Source organism: Lynx canadensis, chromosome A2 (genome assembly GCF_007474595.2).
Source record: "Lynx canadensis isolate LIC74 chromosome A2, mLynCan4.pri.v2, whole genome shotgun sequence".
In the NCBI taxonomy this organism is placed as follows: Eukaryota; Metazoa; Chordata; class Mammalia; order Carnivora; family Felidae; genus Lynx; species Lynx canadensis.
In genome coordinates this window covers 54,909,564-54,933,035 of record NC_044304.2, presented here as the reverse complement: position 1 = coordinate 54,933,035, position 23,472 = coordinate 54,909,564, and the positions used below count along the sequence as shown (strand labels likewise).

General features: G+C 41.4%; 1 protein-coding gene across 1 annotated transcript in view; it reads left to right on the top strand.

Annotated features, from left to right (window-relative positions):
* Positions 1-23,472, top strand: part of CA2H3orf20 (chromosome A2 C3orf20 homolog) — a 91,047-nt gene that overhangs the window by 30,674 nt on the left and 36,901 nt on the right. The window contains 5 exon segments of the mRNA XM_032592360.1: positions 377-529; positions 1,301-1,421; positions 7,365-7,496; positions 12,384-12,498; positions 13,852-14,104. Coding sequence (XP_032448251.1) covers positions 377-529; positions 1,301-1,421; positions 7,365-7,496; positions 12,384-12,498; positions 13,852-14,104 — 774 coding nt within the window.

The window sequence follows — 23,472 nt, the reverse complement described above, 5'->3', positions numbered from 1 at the left end:
CTGTAGAGTGGCCAACTTGTCTTGGTTTGCCTGGGACTTTCCTGGTTTTAGCACTGAAAGTCCCACATCCCAGGAACCACTCCCCACCCGCACCCCCAGACACAGAGAGACCCTACTCATCTCTGAGATGGAGATAATACTGCCTACCACAGGGTGGTTTGAGGAGTAGAAAGAAGATACAAGAAGGCACCTGGGGCATGGTTGGGTTCCATAGTCATTTAGTTGTTACTTATGCAAAGTGCAGGGAGGGTCTTTGAAGACTGGGAATGATGCACCAAATAGCTATCATTTTGACATGTAGACTTACTTTCCATGGAGCACCTGAAAGCAGAACCCAGAGAGTTTTCTGCTAGTTCTCCTTGACCATTTCTGCCAGCTATCCTTCTGGAAATATTGCCATGTGTCAGATCCCCACGTGCTGCAGAGGGAGAACCATCACCTGCCTCTTTAATGACACACCCAGCTTCTCCTTTCTGGCTCTGTTCAATGCTGAAGGCCAGGGCTGTGTTCACTACAACCTGAAGGCCAGGTGAGTTGGTTGGGGGAATCCTGGCCCCATAGAAGTATCTTTGATGGTGACAAAGGGAGGCACCATGGGAAAAGGAGGGGCCATCAATGTCCAGAGGTCTAGGAGGGCAGTGAGACAGGGTTAAAGTAGGGCCTGCAGGGTGTAGGTATTTTGATGCCTGACCTTTGCTTGCTGGATCCATGTCATAGCAAAAGAGAGGGGCAATTCCCAAAGTCCTACTCCTCACTTATACCCCCAGGGCACTAAGATCTTGATTGTTGACTTGGATGGAATTCCTAGAAGAATTACTTAGTAGAGAAAATTTTTTTATACCAGGAGTAAGTGAAGGAGAGGCCATGGGTACCACTTCCCTGGGGTCTTTTAAGAGAGGCACATATTCTTGTCAGCCAAAAGCTGATTTTATTTTGGCCTTTCATGAGGAACTGTTCTCAGAAGGAATGACTCTTGCATTATAGATGTTCCATTTCCCATTTTGTCACCTGTATGCTCCAGCTTTTGGGCAACAGGACACACATTCTATTTCTTCCCCTGTTGGATGTGGCCTGAACCTCCATCATCTCTCAGACCTGCCCTTTCTGACAGACATTCCAGTAGCATCAACAGGTGAAAGGGCCTAAGACCACATTAGGCAGAGGCAGAGGCTGCCTGCTGGACTTCATGGTTCCTTCAGCCCAAGACAGAGTCTCAGAGCCCTGCCTTCCTGTAGCCCATAGTGATGAGGGCTTCCTTCAGGGGCCTGGCATCAACTTCTCACCTCTGAATTTCTCCTAGTTGCCCATTTGTCTTGGTCTTGGATGAGGAAGGTGGGACCACCAATGACTACAAGGGCTACGTAGTCCACAAGTGGAGCTGGACTTCCAAGACAGAGACTTTGCTCTCCCTGGAATATCAGGTGGGCATGGACAGCACAAGTGGGGTGGCTTTGGCAGTCTTCCTCAGACTGCTCAGCATTAAGAGTCATAGGGCTACCTGTAAGACAGGTGCTTTTCCCTTAAGGAGCTTATGGTCTCATTCAGAGTTTCCCCAGTTGATGAACAGTGGTTGGGAGCTGGCTGAGGTAAACTTTTCACCAGTCTACAGTAACTGTTTGCTGCCATACTGACTTTCTTAGTAATATCCCTCCTTTTTTATTTTTACTATTTTTAATATTACTACATTTTGATGGTTAAATGCCCTTCACTTTATGAAATAACTGTTATAGTAGTTGCTGTCTTTATTTTTGATGCCTATACATGGCAATAAGAAAAGTTAGCAATTCTATGTTGGTCTTCTCAGCTTCTGTTTTTATAATGTTACTATGTCATGAAAGTCAAAGGTGGCTGACAAACACAAGCCCTTCTTTATTATTCATTTGATTACTCAGACAGCCACTCATCAAAGATTCATTAAATAATAAATTAGTGTGGAATTACTAATACTAAATAATAATGATAAATCTAATTTATTAATAAAGCAACTAAATGTGCTTGTTACTTTATCTAGAGCAGACTTTCTCATCCTTGGCAGAACTGACATTTTGGGATAGATAAGTCTTTGTTATAACTATGCATTGTAGGATATTTATCAGCATTCCATCAGATGCCAGTACTACCCACTCCCCAAACTGTGACAACCAAAAATATCTCCACACATTGCCACATGTCCCCTGGAGGAGAAAGTTATTATTGATCGAGAATCACTGATCTGGGGGTAGAAAGATCAGCAAAGCCCCCCAAGGAATCCCAAAGTCCAGGAGAGTAATAAGAACACAGGATAGAGAAGAATAAGGGCTGTGAGAGAGAAGAAACAAGCTCATAGGGTTGGAATTCAGAGAAAGATCACAGAACATAGAATACACTCAAGGTGGCCTGATATTTAGAGCCTCAAGGTAAGGATTATGGACAGAAGTAGTCTAGGAGTATGTGGTGGGGCTCAGACACCCTACCCCTAATTGTCTGTCTTGTGCCCTTTCTGTTCATCCTCTCAATTGGCCACTGGATTCTCATCCTTGTATCCTAATTCCCATAGATCACACCTCTGCTCAGAAACATTCAATCTCTTAAATATATCTCATCTTTCCTATTAGGGAATAGGCCTGAAGTGTTCTCCCTCCTCTCTCTACCAATCCAAATTTCCCCTCCTTCACAGCCCTGCTCATACTTCCCCTCCATCATGGCACTGCAGCCTACATCCATTTACCTCTTCTCATAGTACTCACAGTCTGGGTTAGTTATTTGATAATTAGTCATGCAGTGAAGAGGTCCTCAGCTCTGGTTGCTTATCAGAACCACCTATGGAACTTTAAAAAATGCAGATCCCCAGGCATAGCCTCAGAGAGATTCTGATTCAGGTGGTCTGTCAAGAATGCTAGATTTCTGTAGTTGTCACAAGTACTTCTGATGCTTGGCCAGGCCTGAGATTGTCAATCTAGGGGTATATTGAATTGTTGCCTTAATATTAAACTTTTTCCAGCTCTATGAAAAGTTTATAATCCATAAAGATTATAAATTGGTGGCAGACACGCACCATGTTTTATGTATCAGTGTGACCAAGTGGACAGAGAGCTGGAATGAGAGTCTAAGAAGCCATGTGTAGTGCCAGCCTTGCTGACTCTGGCTGTGAAGCTTTGTGAAAATCACTCAGCTCCTGAGTATTGGTTACCTCATCAATACAAAGTGCTTTTGTGAGAACTAAATAAAATAATGGCGGGGAAGTTGCTTTGACATCACTAAAGTGTTTTGGCAGTGTAGTTCAGTTCATTGTTCTGTCCCCTGGAGCTGCATCTAGAAATGCATAACAAGGGCTAGTGCAGTCAGGAGTGGTCTGAAAGATGAGGTGTCCCTTGAATTGTAATGTGAACATGTGTGCATAGGATTCATGTAGATAGAAGGAAGGGAGAGTATTCTGAGTAGAAGGAATAGCATCTGTAAAGACTTGGAGTTGGGACTCTGTATGGCATCACAGGTGCTTCTTGGGGCACCTGGGTGGCTCTGTCAGTTAAGCATCTGACTTCGGCTCAGGTCATGATCTCACAGTTTGTGAGTTTGAGTCCCACGTCGGGCTCTGTGCTGACAGCTCAGAGCCTTGGAGCCTGCTTCAGATTCTGCGTCTCCCTCTCTCTCTCTGTCCCTCCCCCACTCATGTCCTGTCTGTCTCTCTCTCTTTCTCAAAAATAAACATTAAAAATTTTTTTAATAAAATAAAAAGTTCACAGGTGCTTCTTGTAAAAGAAAGAGGGAGCAGGAGGTGTATCTTCTGTGGGGTGGAGGTAAGAGGTATTGGATGTTAGGCTGAGGAATTTGCTTATTGTCTTGCAGACTGCATTGGACAGTTTGTTTTCACCCAGATATTTACCATTTCCAGGGTTTTGCATTCCTCTGAAAATCCAAGTTTCCCCATAGTATAATTTCTCTTCAGCCTGAATAAGTTCCCTTAGTATTTATTGAAGTGTGCAGATCTGCTGGCAACAAATTCTGTTTGCTTTAATGTGAAAAAATATCTTTATGAAAGGATATCTTTGCTGGGTGTGGAATTCTGGGTTAACAGAATGTTTTTTCCTTCCAGCATTTTAAAGATGCTGTTCCACTGTGTATATCCTCTAAAGTTTATGATGAGAAGTCTGTAGTTACTCAAATCGTCGTTCATTTTCTCTAGCTGCTTTCAAGATTTCTTCTTTAATTTGATTTTCTAAGTTTGACTATGATGTGTCCGGGTGTGGTTGCCTTTGTTCTGTTGGAGGTTTATTTGAATTTGTAAATTCGTGTCTTTCACCCAATTTGGGAAATCTTCTGTCATTATTTTAGGGGAAAATGTGCTCAATCTCTCTCCTTTTCCCCCAGACTCCAATTATGTTTTTTTTAATAGCTTTTAATATTGTCTCAATATACTCCTTCTTTCTTCTGGTCCTATTTTCTTCTCTTCTCAGATTGAATAATTTCTATAGATCTATCTCCCAAGTTCATTGATTTTTATTCTGACATCTTCATTCTGCTATTATGCTAATCTAATCCTGTGAATTTTTTTATTTCAAATATGTATTTTCCAGTCTAGAATTTCCATTGAGGTTTTTTTTATATTGTCTATTTCTGTGCTGAGATTTCCTATTTTTTCCATTATTACAAATATAATTTCCTTGGCTTCATTGAGTACAGTTAAATTAGCTGCCTTAAAGTTCTTGTCTAATAATTTCAACATCTGGGACATACCAGACAGGATTGGTTATCTGTTATTTTGAGAATAGCTCACACTTTACTAGTTCTTTACATGTTGAGTACTTTTGGATCACTGACATTGTGTAGGTTATCTGAGGATCTATGGATTGTGGAGTCTGAATTCTGATGTATTTCTCTGAAGAGTGTTAACAGTTTTGTTTTAGCAGGCAGTGAACTTGGTTAGACTCACGTCCCAAACTTTGTCTTACCACAGTGGGCAGGAGCTCACATCTCAGTTCAGCTTTTCTGATTCCCTAGCAGTTAGCTGTCTTGCGTCTTCACTACTCATGCATGGTTCAGTGATTAGCCAGGGATATGGATGGTTTATTCATAGGATTTGGGCATCTATTTCTTTGGCACTGTCCCTTCTGGAATTTTTTCCTTACTTTTTTGTGATTATAATTTCCACAGGTTTAGTCCTTTGGTTCTCTGGGCCAGAAAGATGGTAGTGTTTTGGCCATGACTGCAGTTTGCCTTCAGGCTAAAACTGTAGAGTGGAAATTCATCCCATGCTAGCCCTTTCTTTTAAGTTTTGATTCTTCAAAATTTGCCTGCTTTTGTTTATTCATCAGAGCCTTTGGGTCATTGGGGTTTTTTTTGTATTTTTTTTCAAGTTCTGTGGGAGGGTCAGCCTGTTAGGAGCTGACTCAGCTATACTGGAAGTATAGTATAACCAGCCGGTTAGTTTCTAAGTTGATGGCTGGCATGGTTTGTCCAGCATTTGTGTGGAAAGCTGACTAGTAAGGGAAAGATCAGTGGATGGGATTGTACAAAGACTGGTTATGGAGTTACTAGCCAGGTCTGACACGATGAAGGGCAGCAGCAATATATTTTAAAGGAGCCATTTCAATAGAAGGATTCAGTGACATTCAGGCACAGGCTATAGGGATAAATGAGAGGAAAGAGAAGTATAGATGACTCCACAGTGGAGTATGTGCTTGGGTGGAAACAGAAATTTCTGAAGGATCGGACATCAATATAGTTTTAGATGTGCTTGATTTGGCTCAGTGCCTTTTGTGACCTAATCCTTGCTAAGGGTGAGAGATTAGAGAGGACAGATATATGTGATAGACTGGCTCATGAACTCCCAAGAAGATGAGCAGTGAATGAGCTTGTAGAGAAATCATCCAGGAAGCAGGGATAATAAATAACAGTTGTACTGTGCTAAGACTTGTGCATGTTTTACCCCAGGAAATCTGCTCAGTCCCCTAGGATAAAGCTTCTGTTACTGTCCCCAGGCTCGGAGAAGCCAACCAATTTGCCTAAAATTGCTCCTCTGGTAAGTAGCTACACTGGGATTTGAACCCTGTCCAGCTGTAGCACTTAAGCTGTCAACCACAGCTCTCTACTACAGTCTCTAGAAGGAGAACAGGAGAGGGTAGGGTTTTTCTTAAGTGGAAGTGATCAACAAATTTGAAGATGTCAAAAGGCTTGGCAAGAAGACAGCCATGGAGTAAATATTTTCTAGGTGCTGGAGAGTACTAGCATTCAGACTGTGGAGTATAAGGAAGGGATTCAGTCATGAGGAAATTGAGTGTAGACCTTGGGGTCAACAAGTGGGATAGTAGAATTAAATGGAAGAAGCAAAATGAAGAGTATTTGCTTAGTTCAGAGGAGTCCTTGGGTACATGTAGGTCAGGGACTTTGAAAATGGAAGAACACGTCACCACACAGGTACCTACATAGGTAGGGCCACTGTGTATACATAACTCTCTGTACACATGAACCATCCAGGGACCTCACACTGGAGTTGTGCTGACACATCCTGACAGTATCTGCTCTTGTGTGTGATGGGTCATTGTCACTTCCATAATCTTTATCTCATTTGAACCTAATATTAGCCTTTCACCTATTTCCTGTTGAGGAATTTGAGCTTCAGAGAAGGTCAGTAGTTTGCTAACAGAGGCAGAACTCAGACTTACTTCTAGAACACAAAATTCTCAGAAAGGAGTGAGTTGCCATAAAGGCAGCTCATCCTCTCCCTGTTCCTATCTGGGATTGCTACATAGAAAATCCCACCCTTTTGGAAGTGATTTTAAAAAGGGGCGGGGGTGGGTAGGTTCCTTTGGCTCCTCTTCAGGGGAAGAGTAGTGACATGTGGTGATTGAGGGGAGAAGACTGAGTATGTGTGGCTCAGCCCCTGCTGGGTTCCCTTTTGTCATCTGCCCACCCACCTGTGGAGGGGTGCATTCTGATGCCTCCTGCCATGTTGTCAGCTTCCGGAGGCAGCTCTGCATGCTCTAGACCAAGGTTCATAGTCAGAATTGGTGCCTGGGTGGACATGTTGTCTGATTCAGATATAGTGTAGGCTTATGACCCAAGCTGCATTTCCACCCAACTCTACTAGAACCAAAGCTGATTCGCCTGTAGACTCCTATGTCTCTTTCACAGTTGGTTCCAAGCTTGGGCTGGAAAGTGAAGGGGCAGGGGTAGGAAGGCATCAGTTACTTTTTCTGCCAGTCCCCCAAAGAAAGATTGGCATTCTTTCTTCTCCATGAAAGCTAAATTCCAACATAAGAACTGGAAAGATCTTACAGCTATCTCAGTCCCAAGCCAGGAGGGATTTTATGCTTTGTGGAGAGTAAGGAGTGGGGTATGGATAATAAAAGCAGAGATCCACTAAGTATTGGTTTCTTCATCTTCAGGTGAATGAACAAATTAAGCTGACGGTTCTGAGCCAGGACTCCATCATAGTCACCTTCACCTCCCTAAATGAGACAATAACACTCTCTGTTTCAGCCAACAATTGTCCGCATGGAGTAGCGCAGGATAAACGGGTAAGCCAAAGCAGACCAGGTCCCCAGGCCTGACCCCAGGGTATCTCAATGTGAATTGCCACCCCATATTTCAATGCCTATGCTCCTCCTCTTCCTCCACCCCTGCCCTAGGCAGGGCCCTACCTCTTTCTCTGACTAATGGACTCCTACTCATCATCATTCACTACCTGATGTTAGTACCATCTTCTCCGTGAAACTTCTACCTGTTAGAAGTCTTTCAATTGTGATTGTATCCAATGCAGATTGGCTTAAACATAAAGACAGACTGTATTGGCTCGGTAAACTGAAAAGTCTATCAGTAAGCAGCTTTAGGCACGGGCGAATCCAGGATCTCAAATGATTCCATCAGATCTTCCCATCTCTTGGCTCTGCTTTCCATTTTGTTGGTTTACTTCTCAGAGAGTTTCTCTCCTTATGGTAACAAGATTGTCATGGGCATCTCTGGGCTTGGTATTCTATGAGCTTTGTTCTTCCTAGGATAAAGAGGGCTTCTCTTTCCTAAGTGCTTCAGTAGAAGCACCAACATTGCTGCCTCTGCTTAAAATGGCCCCCACGGCCAGGAGCGCATGTTGCTCTCGCAGGCTAGGCTCAAGTGTCATGTCCGTCCTGAGAGCCAGGGCATGATCAGCCCCAGGTATACCACCTGCATGATGGATGAGGCAGGAACATCATGGCGCTGTTACCAGAAGAGAGAGAGATGATACTGGAATGAATTACTACCAACGTGTGATGATGACCCTCTCCACCACCCCCTTTCCCATCCCAAGGAGAGTCTACCTCTCCCTCTGCTCGGCCCTCCCAGTCATGATTCATCTCTATTCTAGCACTCCTTTATTTGTAAGCCTATCTACTCTACCAGATTGGGAATTTCCTGTGGTTCCTACTGATGTCTGTTTCACCAGAGCCCCAGCACAAGGACTGCTTCAAATTAAGTACTTACTAAGTATTTGTTGGTGGGTGAGCAAACAGTGGAGACTAGAAGCTCACTTCTTCCATTTGCTGTGTCTTCATGGATCTTTATATGTACCTGGTCCCTAGTCAACATTGTGGAGCGAGATTGGAGAGGATAGAGAGGACACAGTCCCTAATCCCTGAGGGGTTTACAGTCTAGTAGGGAACAGTTGACATATACCTTGAGACTGGGATAACCAAGGGCTCATTAATGGAGCAGACCACTTGTATTGCACAGAGCGCTTTGCTGGGATTCCACTGGGGAAGCCTCCTTGGAACAGTAGCAGGAGGACCACACCTCCCAGTTTCCCCAGGGCCAGTCCCAGTTTATACCTGCCAGCCCGGAGGAATTGTTAATAGCATCCCCTTTCACTCTCAATAGTGTCCAGGTTTGCGTGATCAGTTATGTGACCATCCAGAGGGCAGTTCACCCTCCCCGTGTTCCTCTCTGGAGCTGAGCAAGGCTCTTGGCCCGGAGGGGCATTTGCCACCAAGGCTCATAGACTCACAAAGCTGACAGAGCCCATGAGGCGAAGCCAGCCCAAAGTTCTCACTTTACATGCAGACATGGAGGGAGGCATTTGCTAGGGGCCCATGCTATTTGAATAAGGCACAGAACACCTGTGTTTTTCTTGGAAGAGAGCATTGCACCTGTTTTTCACTGCCTTTTCATTTCAGCAGGATTTCAACTTCATTAATTCATTAAGTAATTCAGTAAACATTTATTAGCACTTGCAGTGTGCCAAGTTGGCTGCAGGGATGTAGAAATGGAAGAAATCTCACTCCCTCTAGTCTCTAAGGTATCTTTGGTCTAATGGAAGGGGGCAAAAGCTTCAACAACCCGCTGTAATCCAGCCGGATTGGTGCAGTGTGCTAGGGAGGGGGCACTGTGGGAGTCACTGGGGTACCAGGAGAGAGTGTGTCACTTAAAGGGGCCTCATAGGAGCACCGAGGAAACTCAGATGTCTGTGACTTCAGGCTGCACTCATTACTTCAAAGAGCAAAAGAACCCCAGGGTTCTGACTCCATCTGGGCTAAGATGACGATCATGCTTATTGATGAGTCCACCCTGCCCATTTGGTTCCATGCTATTACTCTAAAAGTTGCTGTTATGTGACTAAGTACACACGATATATGAGGTCATATGTCTATATTTCTTAAAAAGCTTTTTCAGCTGTGTAAAAAAAAACGTGAGCTTACTTTTCTTACCAAAGGCAGCGGGTATTAGAGAATTGTTCTTTCCCATAAAGTTGCAATAATGTTTCATTTTCCTGGCAACCTCTTGTCTGGCAATTGCTGCAGCCTGGATCATAGCTGAGAACCAGGATGTAAGCAATTAAAGAACCCCATGAACAGCCAACCCAAGAGAGGTCACTCTATGTCCAAATACCAAACATGCCCTCTGGGACTAGGAAAGCCCCTTAGTAATTCAAGTCTTATTTTGTCTTACCTAAACACAATCTTAGAAGCTAGACCTAGAAATCCAGAAGTCCACGACAGAGTCCTGTCTAATATGGTAGCCACAAGCCACAGATGGTTACTGAGCACTTGCAATGTGACAAGCCCAGATGGAGATGGGCCATAAGTGAAAATGCATGCTGCATTTCAAAGACTTGGCATGGAAAGAAAATGTAAAAATTTCTCATGAATAGTTTGATTCTATGTTAAAACCATCATTTTTTGATATATTGGGTTAGATAAAATAGTTACTTGGATTAATTTCACCTTTAAGAGCTTTTTTATGTGGCTACAGGAATGTTTACAACCACATGTGTAGCTTGTATTTTATTTGTGCTGGACCATGTGGTCTAGAAGGTGGCATCTTCATAAGGGAAGCTCACAGAGGCAGTTTGACAGTGTGGTAGAAACCTGGAAAGCTATTTAAAAGGACATCATAACTCAAAAAGCACAATTGTCTTGGCAACATTTAGCATAGGGATAAGCAGACCAATACATTAAAACAGCTTCTGAAAACAGTGCTGTGTTCTAGTCTATAGTCATTGATATTGACCAAGAAGACTGACTTGCCATAAAAGTGACAAGGTAATAACCCCTTCTGTTTGAGAACACAGATTTCTGACTAGACAAACTCCAATAAATGAGGAAATATCAACTTTATTGTAGGTAACACAATTCTCAAATGTTGACTTTAGCTGCCAAGTTAAGCATCTTGGAATATTTTTACATGAAATCCTAAGGTCCAGAAAATTGGTTCATCGTAGATTCTTGGACCATCAGAGCTGCAAGGGGCCCCTGAGAATACTTGCTGATTGTGCAGGCTCGCCTATGCTAGGAAGGGGCCATAGAGCCTTGGGCTAGTCCCTTCCCTTTCTGGGACTCAGTGTCCCCATCTTTATAGTGACATGTAAGGGCCTGCCTGGCTTCCACACACTCCCATCCTGGGACTTTTACAATCCATTCAACCTTTTCTAGGTCTGTGTGTTTGGGGCTAGTTATGACTCATCAGCAAAATCCATGGCAGTCTAGAAAAACTGAGGGTGGGGATTAGGGTGGCCTCCTCCCACAAAGTTCCCATCACTGAGAAGCTTGTTAAATGGCTTCCCCAGACACCCATCACCTTGGAAGGAGCCACCTATCAGAGTGACAGGCAGGATGGCAGTCCTAGCTTTTACAGCCCTGCAGCCAGGCTTCTCACTAAATATTTCTATCAAGGCAGCACTTTGGAAGTGAGGCAACACCTCAATTTAAATGTTTTATTAGCCCAGAGTGCCACCTCAAAACCTTATTGGAAGCAGGCTGAGTATAAATTACAAATAAATAAATAAAATTAGCCCAGAAGCAGCAGCTGGGGCCAACAACCAGAAGGATGGTTGAAGCTTTGCTATTAATTGGGGCATCCTTTACAGAAGTCCTGACTGCAGGGCAAAGAAGAATCTATAGACTGACTTCGTCACACTTCAGAAAATCTGTCCCCCATCCATCCCATTCTCTCTACTTGAGGCTTCAATTCCACTGAAGAAAATTTTTTTCTGCAACTGCTCTGTATTAAGCAGGAGATATAGAAAGCAAAGATCCTGCCTTGGAGGGGCCAGTCACATTGAGAGATAAAGAAAGTACAAAATGGCCAGGCCCAGGGTGGAAAGGACAGCAATGGGCCCTTATGCTGGTTTAGCATGGAGAGCACTTCCCCTGGCTGAGGAAATCAACAAAGGCTTCCTGGAGAAAAAGTCAGACCCCGACTGTCATGAACTCCGAGATCTGAGCCTCATTCCACATGCCTCTGAAATGCTGTAGCAGAGGTAGAGGTTGAACGGTGGGGCAACCCCAGCAAAGGCCTCGCTGTCCTACAGAGGGCCTCAGAGCCAGAATGGCCTTTCAGGGTAGTCCCGAACTGAGGCAAGAGGCCTGGGCCTTTGTGCCCTACAGGAACCAATCTACGTAAGCTTGATCACAGTTTCTCATCTGAGATGTCCTGGCAGCTGTAGGGGACAAAGGGACTCTGGGGAATGCATATAGAGGGGGACTGGCAGCAAGGACTCCAAAGAGGCCCTTGTCTATCTAGTTATTCATAATGCAACAAGCATTAATTGAGCACCTTCTGCATGACAGGCACTCAGACACCAAAGAGACCAAGATCCGGTCCCTGCCCTTGAAGAGCTTACAGTCCAGTGGGGGAGACAGCCTCATATGCATCCAGTTACTTCATAAAGGGCTAACTTTTGACTTCAGGCTACATAGAGAGCAAGGAACAGTTTTGCTTCCTGGAGGGAAGCCCTCCCACAAGGGGACATTTGAGTCAGGTTGGGCTGATGTGCAGGAATTCCCTGAGTGCAGGGGGAGAAGGCTGTGTCCCAGGCAGAGGGGACAGCACATCCTCCAAGCTGGAGCAAGGCCTAGTTGTTGGTGGGCTGAGCCAATGGCTCCTGGGCTCCTGGCGGGGAGGCAACAATGCTCTCCCCCTTGGCCTCTCCCCAGCTGCTGACCCGCATGGACGACAAGATGTCTAAGATGAGCCGAGCCCTAGTGGGGATCAAGAAGCGGTTTCAAAAGACAGTGTCACAGTTTATGAATTCTGTCTTGTTGGCAGCAGGTAAGGAGCAGGAAAGTAGAGTGATGCCTGTCAGATAACTTCCTAAATCCTGGGTCACCTGCAAGGCATCTCTGAGGACAGCTTTTTACCACCTGGGGAGGTGGGTGGGAAGGGCGACCTCCTCATCAGTAGATGGGGTAACAAGGCTCAGGCTCCCGAAGCAAGGGTACTTGCTCAGGGCCGTGTCTCAAGTAGTGGTGGCCTTTGCCACCTTCAGTTTTCTGAGCATGGTCCCATGTGTCCTCAGTGTCTCCTGTGGTTGTCTTATTTTCCTGGACCTCCCATCATTGTTCTATAACTCTCTCTGTCCCCATCTGGTTCACCTTTCAGCTCTCCCATATTGCCCGTCATCCATTTGTAGACCCTGTTCCTCTCCTTGCGGACAATCTCAGTATAAGGGAAAAAAGCAGCCAGCTCACCAGTCTGTCCTTGTTAGGCTACAGGGTTCCCCGTGGGGCCAGCCTGGTGACCTCAAAACTGCTCCCACATCTAGACTTTCTTCCTGCTGATGGGCCTGGGGACAGAGGAACAGTGACTTCCATTCCATGCCACCCTGGCTGGGCACCAGGGGGGGTGTGTTCCCAGGAGTTTTTCCTCATCCCTAAAGACTCAGTTCAGCTGTACTCCTCCTCCAGAAAGCCTTCCCTGGTTCCCTAAGCTGAATGAGTCATATGCTCCTTTGGGTTCCCACAGCATATGTAAAATGTGCTCTAATTATAAATCTTACTACCTAGCATTATGAATAGTTCTTTGCTTGTCCATCCCCCCTGTATCCCTGCTAGGAGTTCTCAGAGGTAGGGAACCCTGTTTTGGGTCATCTCTATATGTCTAGCATCCAATAAACATCTGGTAAGTGAATGAAGGAATGAAAGGTCCTGGGCCTCAGAAGTTTTCAAGTCTAGTAGGAGAAGCAAAACAAGAATACAAATAAACACAACGAAGAAAGTAGATGGAAACTACTTAAATCTGGAGATATAGGGAACAGCATTCTCAGGGAAGAGAACAGCATGGATGCATTGTATACCCAGCCTCTATGAGTGCTGTGGAGGACACAGAACTGAATGAAATGCAGGCTCCTTGGCAGAAGAGGGATCTCAGCTGGGTCTTAACAAATGAGTAGAAATAAGATTGATTTGTTCTTACATTTCAGCCAGTATTTACCAATCCACTAACTGTACTGGGGTGGAGTTCTATGCCAGACAGCAGAAGGGAGGCGACCTGGCTTGTGAGTGTGTGAGAGTGGAGGAGTGGAGAGGAAGATGAGCTGAAGGGCTGCTCATGTGCAGAGCCTCATAGCAGGGCGGGGAAGGCCGGGCCATGAGGGAGAGTGACAGCCATGTCTTCTGTTAACAGGCCTATTCACCATAGAATACCCAGTTAAGGAAGAGGCACAAAGCAATCGAACCAAGGTAAAATCGGGTACCTATGTCGAGCGAGGCCCCAAGCCAAGTTTATACTCAGGAGAAGTCCTTTTATTACGATCTCGGTCAGCCCGACCTGAATCCTCAGTTGGAGAGTCTTTGAGGGAAGAGCATGGGTCCATTTCTGTGAGCCCCACTTGGAGGAAGACCATCAAGACCCAAGGCAAAGCCATGATCACACCCAGGTAGGCTTGGGCCTTCATTGCTTCTGGCCTCCATGTGTCAGACATGGTGATGGGCGGTGGGCACACCATGAAGAACGAAACGGATGAGGCCCTTCCCTCTTGGAGCAGAAATTTTAGGGGTGTGAGAAGATAGACAATAAATACAAGAAGAGTTGAAGTCATTTTAGGTAGTGATACAGGCTAGGAAGAAAGTAAATCAGGGTCACCTTAAAGCAGAGGTTGGCAACGTAGGGCCATTCACCAAATCTAACCCCACCGCCTACCTTTTTATAAGTGAAGAAGAGTTTTTAGCTTTTTAGATGCTTAGGGGGGAAAGATCAAAAGAAGAGTATTTTATGACATGTGAAATGATATAAAGTTTAAATATCAGGGTCCATAAGTAAGGTTTTGTTGGAATAGCCACACCCACTCACTTACATATTGCCTGTAGTTACTTTCCCTAAGACAGAAATGTTGAGTAATTATGACTAAGACCATCTGGCCTGCAAAGACTAGAATATTTACTATCTGGCCCTTTATGGAAAATTTTGACTAATGCCAGGGGTGGAGAGTGACTGGGAAGTCTGGGGAAGGTGCTAAATTAGATAGTCAGTGAAGGCAGTTCTGAGGAGGTGATATTTAAATGGGGACCCACGATGGGCATTGAGGAGGGCACCTGTGGGGATGAGCACTGGGTGTTGTATATGAGCCATGAATCATGGGAATCCACTCCCGAAACCAAGAGCACCCTGTGTGCACTGCATGTTAGCTAACTTGACAAGAAATTTAGAAAAAAAAGAATAATTTTTATTATATTACCTTAAAGAAAATAAATGAGGAACCATGACGAGAAATAGGTAGGCACAGAGAAGGACAGGGAAGGGTTAGCAGGCAGAGGATAGAGCAAGTATAGAGACCTGTGACAAGAACAAGTTAGGTATGTGCTAGGGAAAGTAAGAAGGCCAGTGAAGAGCATGTTGATAAAGAGGGGAGATGGCTGTAAATTGAGGACAGAGAGGTAGCCAAGAGCCACATCAGGTGACCTTGTTAGTGTTATAGGAAATCATTCCATAACTTTAAGACAGCAAGTGACACCATCAGATTTATGGGTTTTTAAACTTTAAAAAATAGATAAAATACATGTCTTTTCTATTTTTCTATTTTAATTTTATATACTATCAATTAATATATATTTTCTATATATATAAAAATACATAAAAATGAACAAATCCTGAGTGTATATAGCTTAGTGCATATCACAAAGTGAACATACCCTATAATCAAATCAAGAAATAGAACATTACCAGCTCCTTAGAAATACCCTCTTGTCCCCTCCCACAGCTTCCTCCCCAAAGGGAAGAGTTCTAGCTTTGTAGATTAGTGTTTGTGTTCTTTTTAACTTTATTGAAATGGAACTACAGTATTCAGTATGTAACTGGCATCTAGCCTCTTTTGCTCAACATTATAATTATGAGTTGTGTGTAGCAGTGTTTTGCTCATTTTCATTGCTGTATGATAACCTATTTTTGAATACACTACAAATTATGCATTCTAATGTTAATGGATATCTGGGTTGCTTACAGTTTTGGTAATGGCAAACTGCACTAGTGTTAGCATGTGTCCTTAATTATTGTTGGTATATGCCTGGATGTGATATTGCTGTCCTAGGGTGGTAGGTACATGTCCCACTTCTTGTGGGACTGCCCATATTCTAGAGTGGTGGTATTGAGTGTCACTCCCACCAGTTCCAGTGGCTCCCCATCCTCACTAATGCTTGGCATTGCCATTTTAATTACAATATGGATTTTCATTGTGTTTCCCTGGTGACTGTCGAGGTTGAGCACCGCTTTGATTGTGCATTGACCATTTTGTATATTCTCTTTTATAAGGTGACTGTTTAGCTCCCTTGTCCGTTTTTGTACTAGTCATTCGCCTTTTCTTGATTTATATTTTGGAGTTCTTTGTATGTTGTGGGTACAAGACTTTTGTCCATTACACACGTTGCAAATGATCTTACGTTTACTCTGGTAATGGTGTCTATTGAGGAACAGAAGTTGGAAAATTTTAATGTCCGATTTTCAATATTTTTCTTTGTAATTAGCTTTTTATATCCTATTCAAGAACTTTTCAGAGAACATGACAATATTCAACAAAGTAACTTTCCTAGTTAACTTTTTTGTTTTAACTTTTACATTACATCTGTCCTCCACTTGGAGATTTCTGTAGTGATGTGAAATAGGAGCCAACTTTTAATCTTTCCCATCTATATCTATATCTATATCTATATCTATATCTATCTATACCTATCTATCTATAGTTATCTATATCTGTCTTACTGATCCAGCATCCCCTTTTGAAAAGATTGTAACTTCCCTAAGCTTTTTGGTGCAAAGTTTGTCACAAATTAAGGGGCTCTATGTCTATAAATTACACATAGAGGGGCTCTATGTGTGTAAATCACACAGAGGACGTTTTCTGGACTCCTTATTTTGTTTCCTCTTTTTCCAGTCTTTTACCAATACCAGGCTGTCCAATTAATTATTATAGCTTTATAACAAGCATTGATATACAGCAGAGTACGTACTAATACTTTGTTGTTCTAAATTGTTTTGCTGTCCCTTGTAGTTTATATTTCCATATAGGTTTAGAATCACCTTGTTGGTAAAAAATGTATCTTGGCATTTCAACTGGATTGTTAATGTCTTTGTAATATCGTAGTATTTCAATCTGTGAGTAGTATAGATTTTTATTTATTTATGTCTTCTCTAATCTTTCTCTGGTTTATAGTTTTCAACACAGAGTTATGTGTCTTTCGTTAGGTTTATTTTAAAGTTTTTAGTAGTTTTTGTTGCTATTATAAATTATGTTTTTAATTTAATTTTTTAATTTGTTGCTGGTTATATAGAAAGGCAGTTAGTTATATTACAATTTAAATTTATTTTTAATTTACTTACAGTAAGCTTTACTCTTTTTGGTGTATAAGTCTATGAGTTTTGACAAATGGATGGAGTTGTATAACCACCACCATAGCCAAGACATACAGAACAGTTTTATCACCTCCTACCCCCGACACGCACAAATTCCCTCATGCTGCCCCTCTGTAGTCAAACTCTTCACTCACCCTTAATCCCTAACAACCACTGACCTGTTCTTTGTAGCTATAGTTTTGTATTTTCTAAAATGTCATATGAAAGGAATTATACTGTGTATGGCCTTTTGAGTTTAGCTTCTTTCACTTAGCATAATGCATGGAAGATTTATTCATGTTGTTGCATGTATCAACAGTTCATTTCTTTTTATTGCTGAGTAGTATTCTATTTCAGGGGGCCCCTGCACTACTCCCACATTCAGAGATTTACCAGAACTCATGGGATTCAGCATATGGAAGCATTCATGTATAAGGTATTATAGTGAAAGGATACATGACAGGATCAGCAAGGGTAAAAGACACAGGTAGAATCTGGATAAATCCATACACAGACTTCTTTATGCTCTCTCCCTCCTGTGAGGGGATGCACCAAGCAAGCTCCTTTCTCTAGCAGTGAAAAATGTGAAAATGTAGTAATGTATGCAATATCTCTGCCCAATCATGCCCATTAAAGACTCAGAACCCAAGGTTTTTATTGAGTGATAGTCACATAGACACTCTCTGCCTAGCAAATATCAAAATTCCAGACTACTAGAAGGAAAGCAGGTGTTCGACATAAGTCACATTGTTTACACAGTGTGGGCATAGCGTAGGAAATGGTTCAAGTGCTAGGTTTCTAGACATCGGCAAAGGGCCAACCTTGTAAGCAGGTCCTTCTAAAGATAGTAGCCTTCTATGTTAACTCTTTTGTGCATGTATTGCATGGCCTGGATGGATAAAAAGATAATTTATCCATTCACCTATTAAAAGACATTTGGAATATTTTCAGTTTTTGGTGATTATGAATAAAATTGCTGTAAATACCCAAGAACTTCATGTGATCATGGGCTTTCAATTTACTTAAGCAAATACTTAAGAGCTAGATTGCTGGCTCTTAGATTGTAAATCTATGTTTAACTTTATAGGAAACTGCCAAACTGCTCAAGTAGCTGTACCGTTATACATTGCTCTCAGCAATGTATGAGGGTTCCAGTTGCTTCAAATCTTTGTCAGTAATTGGCATCCTCAACTTAAAAAAAATATTTTACCCATTCTAGGGGCACCTGGGTGGCTCAGTTGGTTAAGCGTCTGACTTCAGCTCAGGTCATGATCTCATGGTCCATGAATTCGAGCCCTGAGTCAGGCTCTGTGCTGACAGCTTGGAGCCTGGAGCCTGCTTTGGATTCTGTATCTCCTTCTCTCTGATCCTTCCCTGCTCACACTCTGTCTCTCTGTCAAAAATAAATAAGGGGCGCCTGGGTGGCGCAGTCGGTTAAGCGTCCGACTTCAGCCAGGTCACGATCTCGCGGTCCGGGAGTTCGAGCCCCGCGTCAGGCTCTGGGCTGATGGCTCAGAGCTTGGAGCCTGTTTCCGATTCTGTGTCTCCCTCTCTCTCTGCCCCTCCCCCGTTCATGCTCTGTCTCTCTCTGTCCCAAAAATAAATAAACGTTGAAAAAAAATAAATAAACAGTAAAAATTATATATTTTACCCATTCTAATAGATGTGCAGTCATATCTCATTATCATTTTAATTTGCATTTCTCTAATAACTAATGATGTTGAGCATCTTTCCATGGGCTTACTTACCATAATTTGGTAAAATGTCTGTTCAGATCTTTTGCACATTTTCAAATTGGGCTATTTGTACCGTCAAGTTTTGAGAGAGTTCCTTATTCTGGATATAAGTCCTTTATCAGAAACTTGACTTGCAATATTTTTCCCAGTCTGGCTTGTTTTGTTTTGTTTTGTTTTGTTTGAGCAAATTTATTTTGATGTAGTCTAATGTATTTTTTTTTTCTTTTCTGGATTGTGATTTTGGTGTCATGTCTAAAAACTCTTTGCCTAAGCCAGTGGTTCTCAACCAGAGACAATTCTGATCCCCAGAGGACATTTGGCCATATTTTGAGAGTTGTTTTTTTAAGTTTATTTCTTTATTTTGAGAGACAGCGTGCATACACATGCGTGTGCACACACATGAGTGAGCAGGGGAGATAGAGAGAGAGAAAGAGAATCCTGCATTGACAGTGCAGAGCTTGACATGGTTTCTATCCTACCAGCTGTGAGATCATGACCTGAGCTGAAATCAAGAGTCAGATGCTTAAGTGGTTGAGTCACTCAAACACCCTGGAGACATTTTTTAATCTTTACAATGTGAGAGGGATTGCTACTGCTATCTACTGAGTAGGGGTCAGAGATGCTGCTAAACATCCTACAATGCACAAAACAACCTGCACCACCACACACAAGAAAGAATTAAGTAGTCCAAAATGTCAGTAGTGCTGACTGAGAAAACCTGGTGTAACCCAATGTCACAAAGTTCTCCTTCACAGTTTTATAGTTTTATGTTTTGTATTTAGGCCTATGATCTACTTTGAACTAATGTTTGTTTAAGGTACAAAGTGCGAGTTGAAGTTTATCTATTTTGCATATGGATATCCAGTTGTTCGAGTGCCATTTTTTTTTTTAATTTTTTTTTTCAACGTTTATTTATTTTTGGGACAGAGAGAGACAGAGCATGAACGGGGGAGGGGCAGAGAGAGAGGGAGACACAGAATTGGAAACAGGCTCCAGGCTCTGAGCCATCAGCCCAGCGCCCGACGCAGGGCTCGAACTCACGGACCGCGAGATCGTGACCTGGCTGAAGTCGGACGGTTAACGGACTGCGCCACCCAGGCGCCCCACGAGTGCCATTTTTTGAGACGATGTCCTCTTCTCTGTTATGTTGCCTTGGTACTTGTGTAAAAAATCAATTGGCCATATATGTGTGGGTTTCTTTTTATTTTCTTAATATGGTGAATTATGTTGATTTCAAATGTTGAGCCAGCCTTGCATTCCTGGGATAAACTCCACTTTGTCATGAGGTACTATTATTTTTCTCTTTTGCTGTATTCAATTTACTAATATTTGGGGGAGAAGTTTTACATCTATAGTCATGAGGTTATTGGTCTGTAGTTTTCTTGTAATGTTTCTGTCTGGTTTGTCAGGGTAATGCTGGCCTAATAAAATGGGTTGGGAAGTTTTTCTACGTCTTCTATTTTGTGTTGAATTGTTTTTTTTTTTGTTTTTTTTTTTTTCTAATTCACCAGTGAAACCATGTTGCCTGCCATTTTCTTCATTAGAAAAATCTTTAAAACACACTTAATTACTTAAATAAATACAGGACTATTCTGGTCATCTGTTTCTCTTGAGTGAATTTTGATAGTTTGTGTCCATTTCATCTAATTTATTGAATTTATATGCATAGAATTGTTCATTAATATTCCCTTATCATCTTTTTAATGTCTGTAACGTCTTCAGTGAGAGCCCCTCTATGATTTCTGATGGTTATTTGGATCTTCACTTTTTTATCTTAGTCAGTTTGGCTGTAGTTTTGTTAATTTTATAATCTTTTCAAAGAATCAGCTTTTAATTTTATTGATTTTTCTCCATTGTTATTCTGTTTTCAATTCCATTATTTATGGCATTTATTTTTTATCTTCCTTCTGCTTGTTTTGTGTTTAATTTGCTTTTTACAGTTTCTAAATTGTAAGCTTGGATTATTGGTTTGAGGCCTTATTTTCTAACATGTAAGTATTTAATTCTGCAAACTTCCTTCTAAACACTGTTTTGCCTACATTCCATAAATTTTGCAATGATGGATTTTAATTTTAATTTTCATTTTGTTTGAAATATTTCCTAATTTCCCTGTGATTTCATCTTTGGTGCATGGGTTATGTAGAAATCCAATCTCTAATTTCCAAATCTTTGAGAATTTTCTAGATATCTTTTTGTTATTGATTTTAGTTTATTTCTGGTGCAGAGAACATATTTTGTATGATTTCTGTTCTTTTGATTTGCTAAGGTTTGTTTTATGATCCCTGAATATGGTCTATCTTGGTAAATGCTACATGTGCACTTGAAAAGAATTGCATTCTGCTCTCGATGGGTGGAGTCTTCAGCAAATCTTTCAATAGAGGATCATTTACAAATGTCAATGAGGTACAGTCATAGAGTTGTTTAGCTCTTCTTATCCTTGCTGATTTTCTGTCTTTTTACTCTGCTGGTTACTGAGAAAGGAATGTTTATGTCTCCAAGCATGATTGTGGATTTTTTTGCTTAAATTCCTTAAAATATGTATAACTGTTGAAAGCAAAAGTTATAACATTTTTGAGGTGTTTCAATCTATGTTTTCAAAATCTTCAAATTTTATCATATTTTTGTTTCATAAATCTTGGACCCATGTTGTTAGGTATAGCACATTTGATTCTTTTAACATTATGTAATGTCCTCTTCAGACCTAATAATTTTTTTGTTCTGAATTCTACTTTGAATAAATAATAATAATAATAATAATAATAATAATCCCACTTCAGATTTCTTTCAATTAGTGTCTGGTATAACTCTTCCATTGTTAATTTTTATTTTTTATCTTTTGTTTGTTGAAGTAAACTCTAGACCCAACATGGGGCTCAAAATCACAACCCCAAGATCAAGAGTCACATGGTCTTCTGACTCTGCCAGCCATGCACCCCTCCATTCTGTTACTTTCAATCTATCTGTATCTTTATATTTAAACTATGTTTCTTGTAAACAGTGTATAATTAGGTCTTGTATTTTTATCAATATGACACTCTTTTAATTGGTGTATTTAGACCCTTTACATTTAATTAATTATTGATATAGTTAGATTTATGTCTACTATTTTATTTTTCTGTTTATATCCTGTTTTTGTTTTGTTTTTGTTTTTGTTCCTCTCTTCTCCTGCCTTATTTTGAATTACTTGAATATTTTTAGTATTCCCTTTTAATTTGTGTATTGGCTTTTTAGTGTATGTCTTTATGGTTTAATTTTTCTTTTTTAGTATTTGCCTTAGGATTTACATTCTACATGCTTCACCCTAAACAGTCTATTTAGATTTAATATTGCCATTTTGAGGGAAATGTAATAATTTTACAACTATATAAGTCTTTTTATTCTTCCCCCTTTATACGGTAGTGGTTGGTGTATTATGTCTATGTATATGGAAACACTTCAACAATGTTATAATCTTTGCTTTCATTGGTCATAAATTCTGAAGAACTCAAGAAAAATATATGCTTTATTATATTTACTCAGATATTTATAACTTCTGCTGCCTTTCTTTAATTTCTGAAGTTCTGAGTTTCCCTCTGAGATCATTCCCTTTCAGCCTGATGAATTTCTTCTAGCATTTCTTTTAGAGCAAGTCTGTTGGTGATAAATCTTTTTTATTTTCCCTCACTTGATCGTGTCCTCATTTTGCCTTAATTCCTGAAGGACACTTTCACTGGATAAAAAATTCTGGTTCAATAGTATTTGAATTATATTTACTCAGGTATTTATAATGTTCTTCTTTCAGTACCTTAAAGATGTTGTTCTCCTGTTTCATAATCTCTATAGTTTCTGATGAGAAACCCATAGTCATTTAAATTGTTGTTCCTCCATATGTACTGTGCCCATGCGATTGCTGCCACTGCCATATGAGTGCAATTCTGCTGCTGAAACTGGCCTTGTGGAAGAACCAGGAGAGGAAAAAGAAGACATAAAAAGATGATTCTCTTCACACTCCCAGAATTACGGGGATCTATTTTCTTCTTTCTTTGGCTAGAAAGAAGGTTTCTCCTCAAGGATTTTATTAACCAGTTCCATTGTTCACTTCTCCAGATTCAGTTCACCCTCAAGTCCAAGCAGGGATATATAAGAAAGAGAAAGACCAGAAAGCTCACCACTACACACTGATTGTTCCTTAAGTTTTGACTCCTTGCTCCCTCCTCTCACAATCTACCTGCTATTATTTATCTTTCAAAGACACCAGGTAGTTTTAAAAAATTCTTTCTAGAATTGTAGTCAATGGGAGAAAGAAACTACAGTGTGCTTACTCCATCTGAGTAAAAACTGGCAGCCACAATTGAATTCTGCATATTGACTTTTTACCCATTTATCCTGCTCAGTTCACTTAATAATAGTTTTATCAGTTGATTATTTTGGATCTCCAACATACATAGACTTGTTATCTACAAGAGTAAATTCTTCTTTTCTAAATATTATACGTTTTTATTTCTTTTATTGCCTAACTGCACTGGTTAGATCTTCTAAGACAATTTTCAAAAATAGTTACAAACAGAGAAGGAGGGAGGCAAACCATAAGAGATTCTTAAATACAGAGAAAAAACTGAGGGCTGATGGGGAGGGGCAAGGGGGGAAAATGGGTGATGGGCATTGAGGAGGGCACTTGTTGGAATGAGCCCTGGGTGTGTGCAAGCGA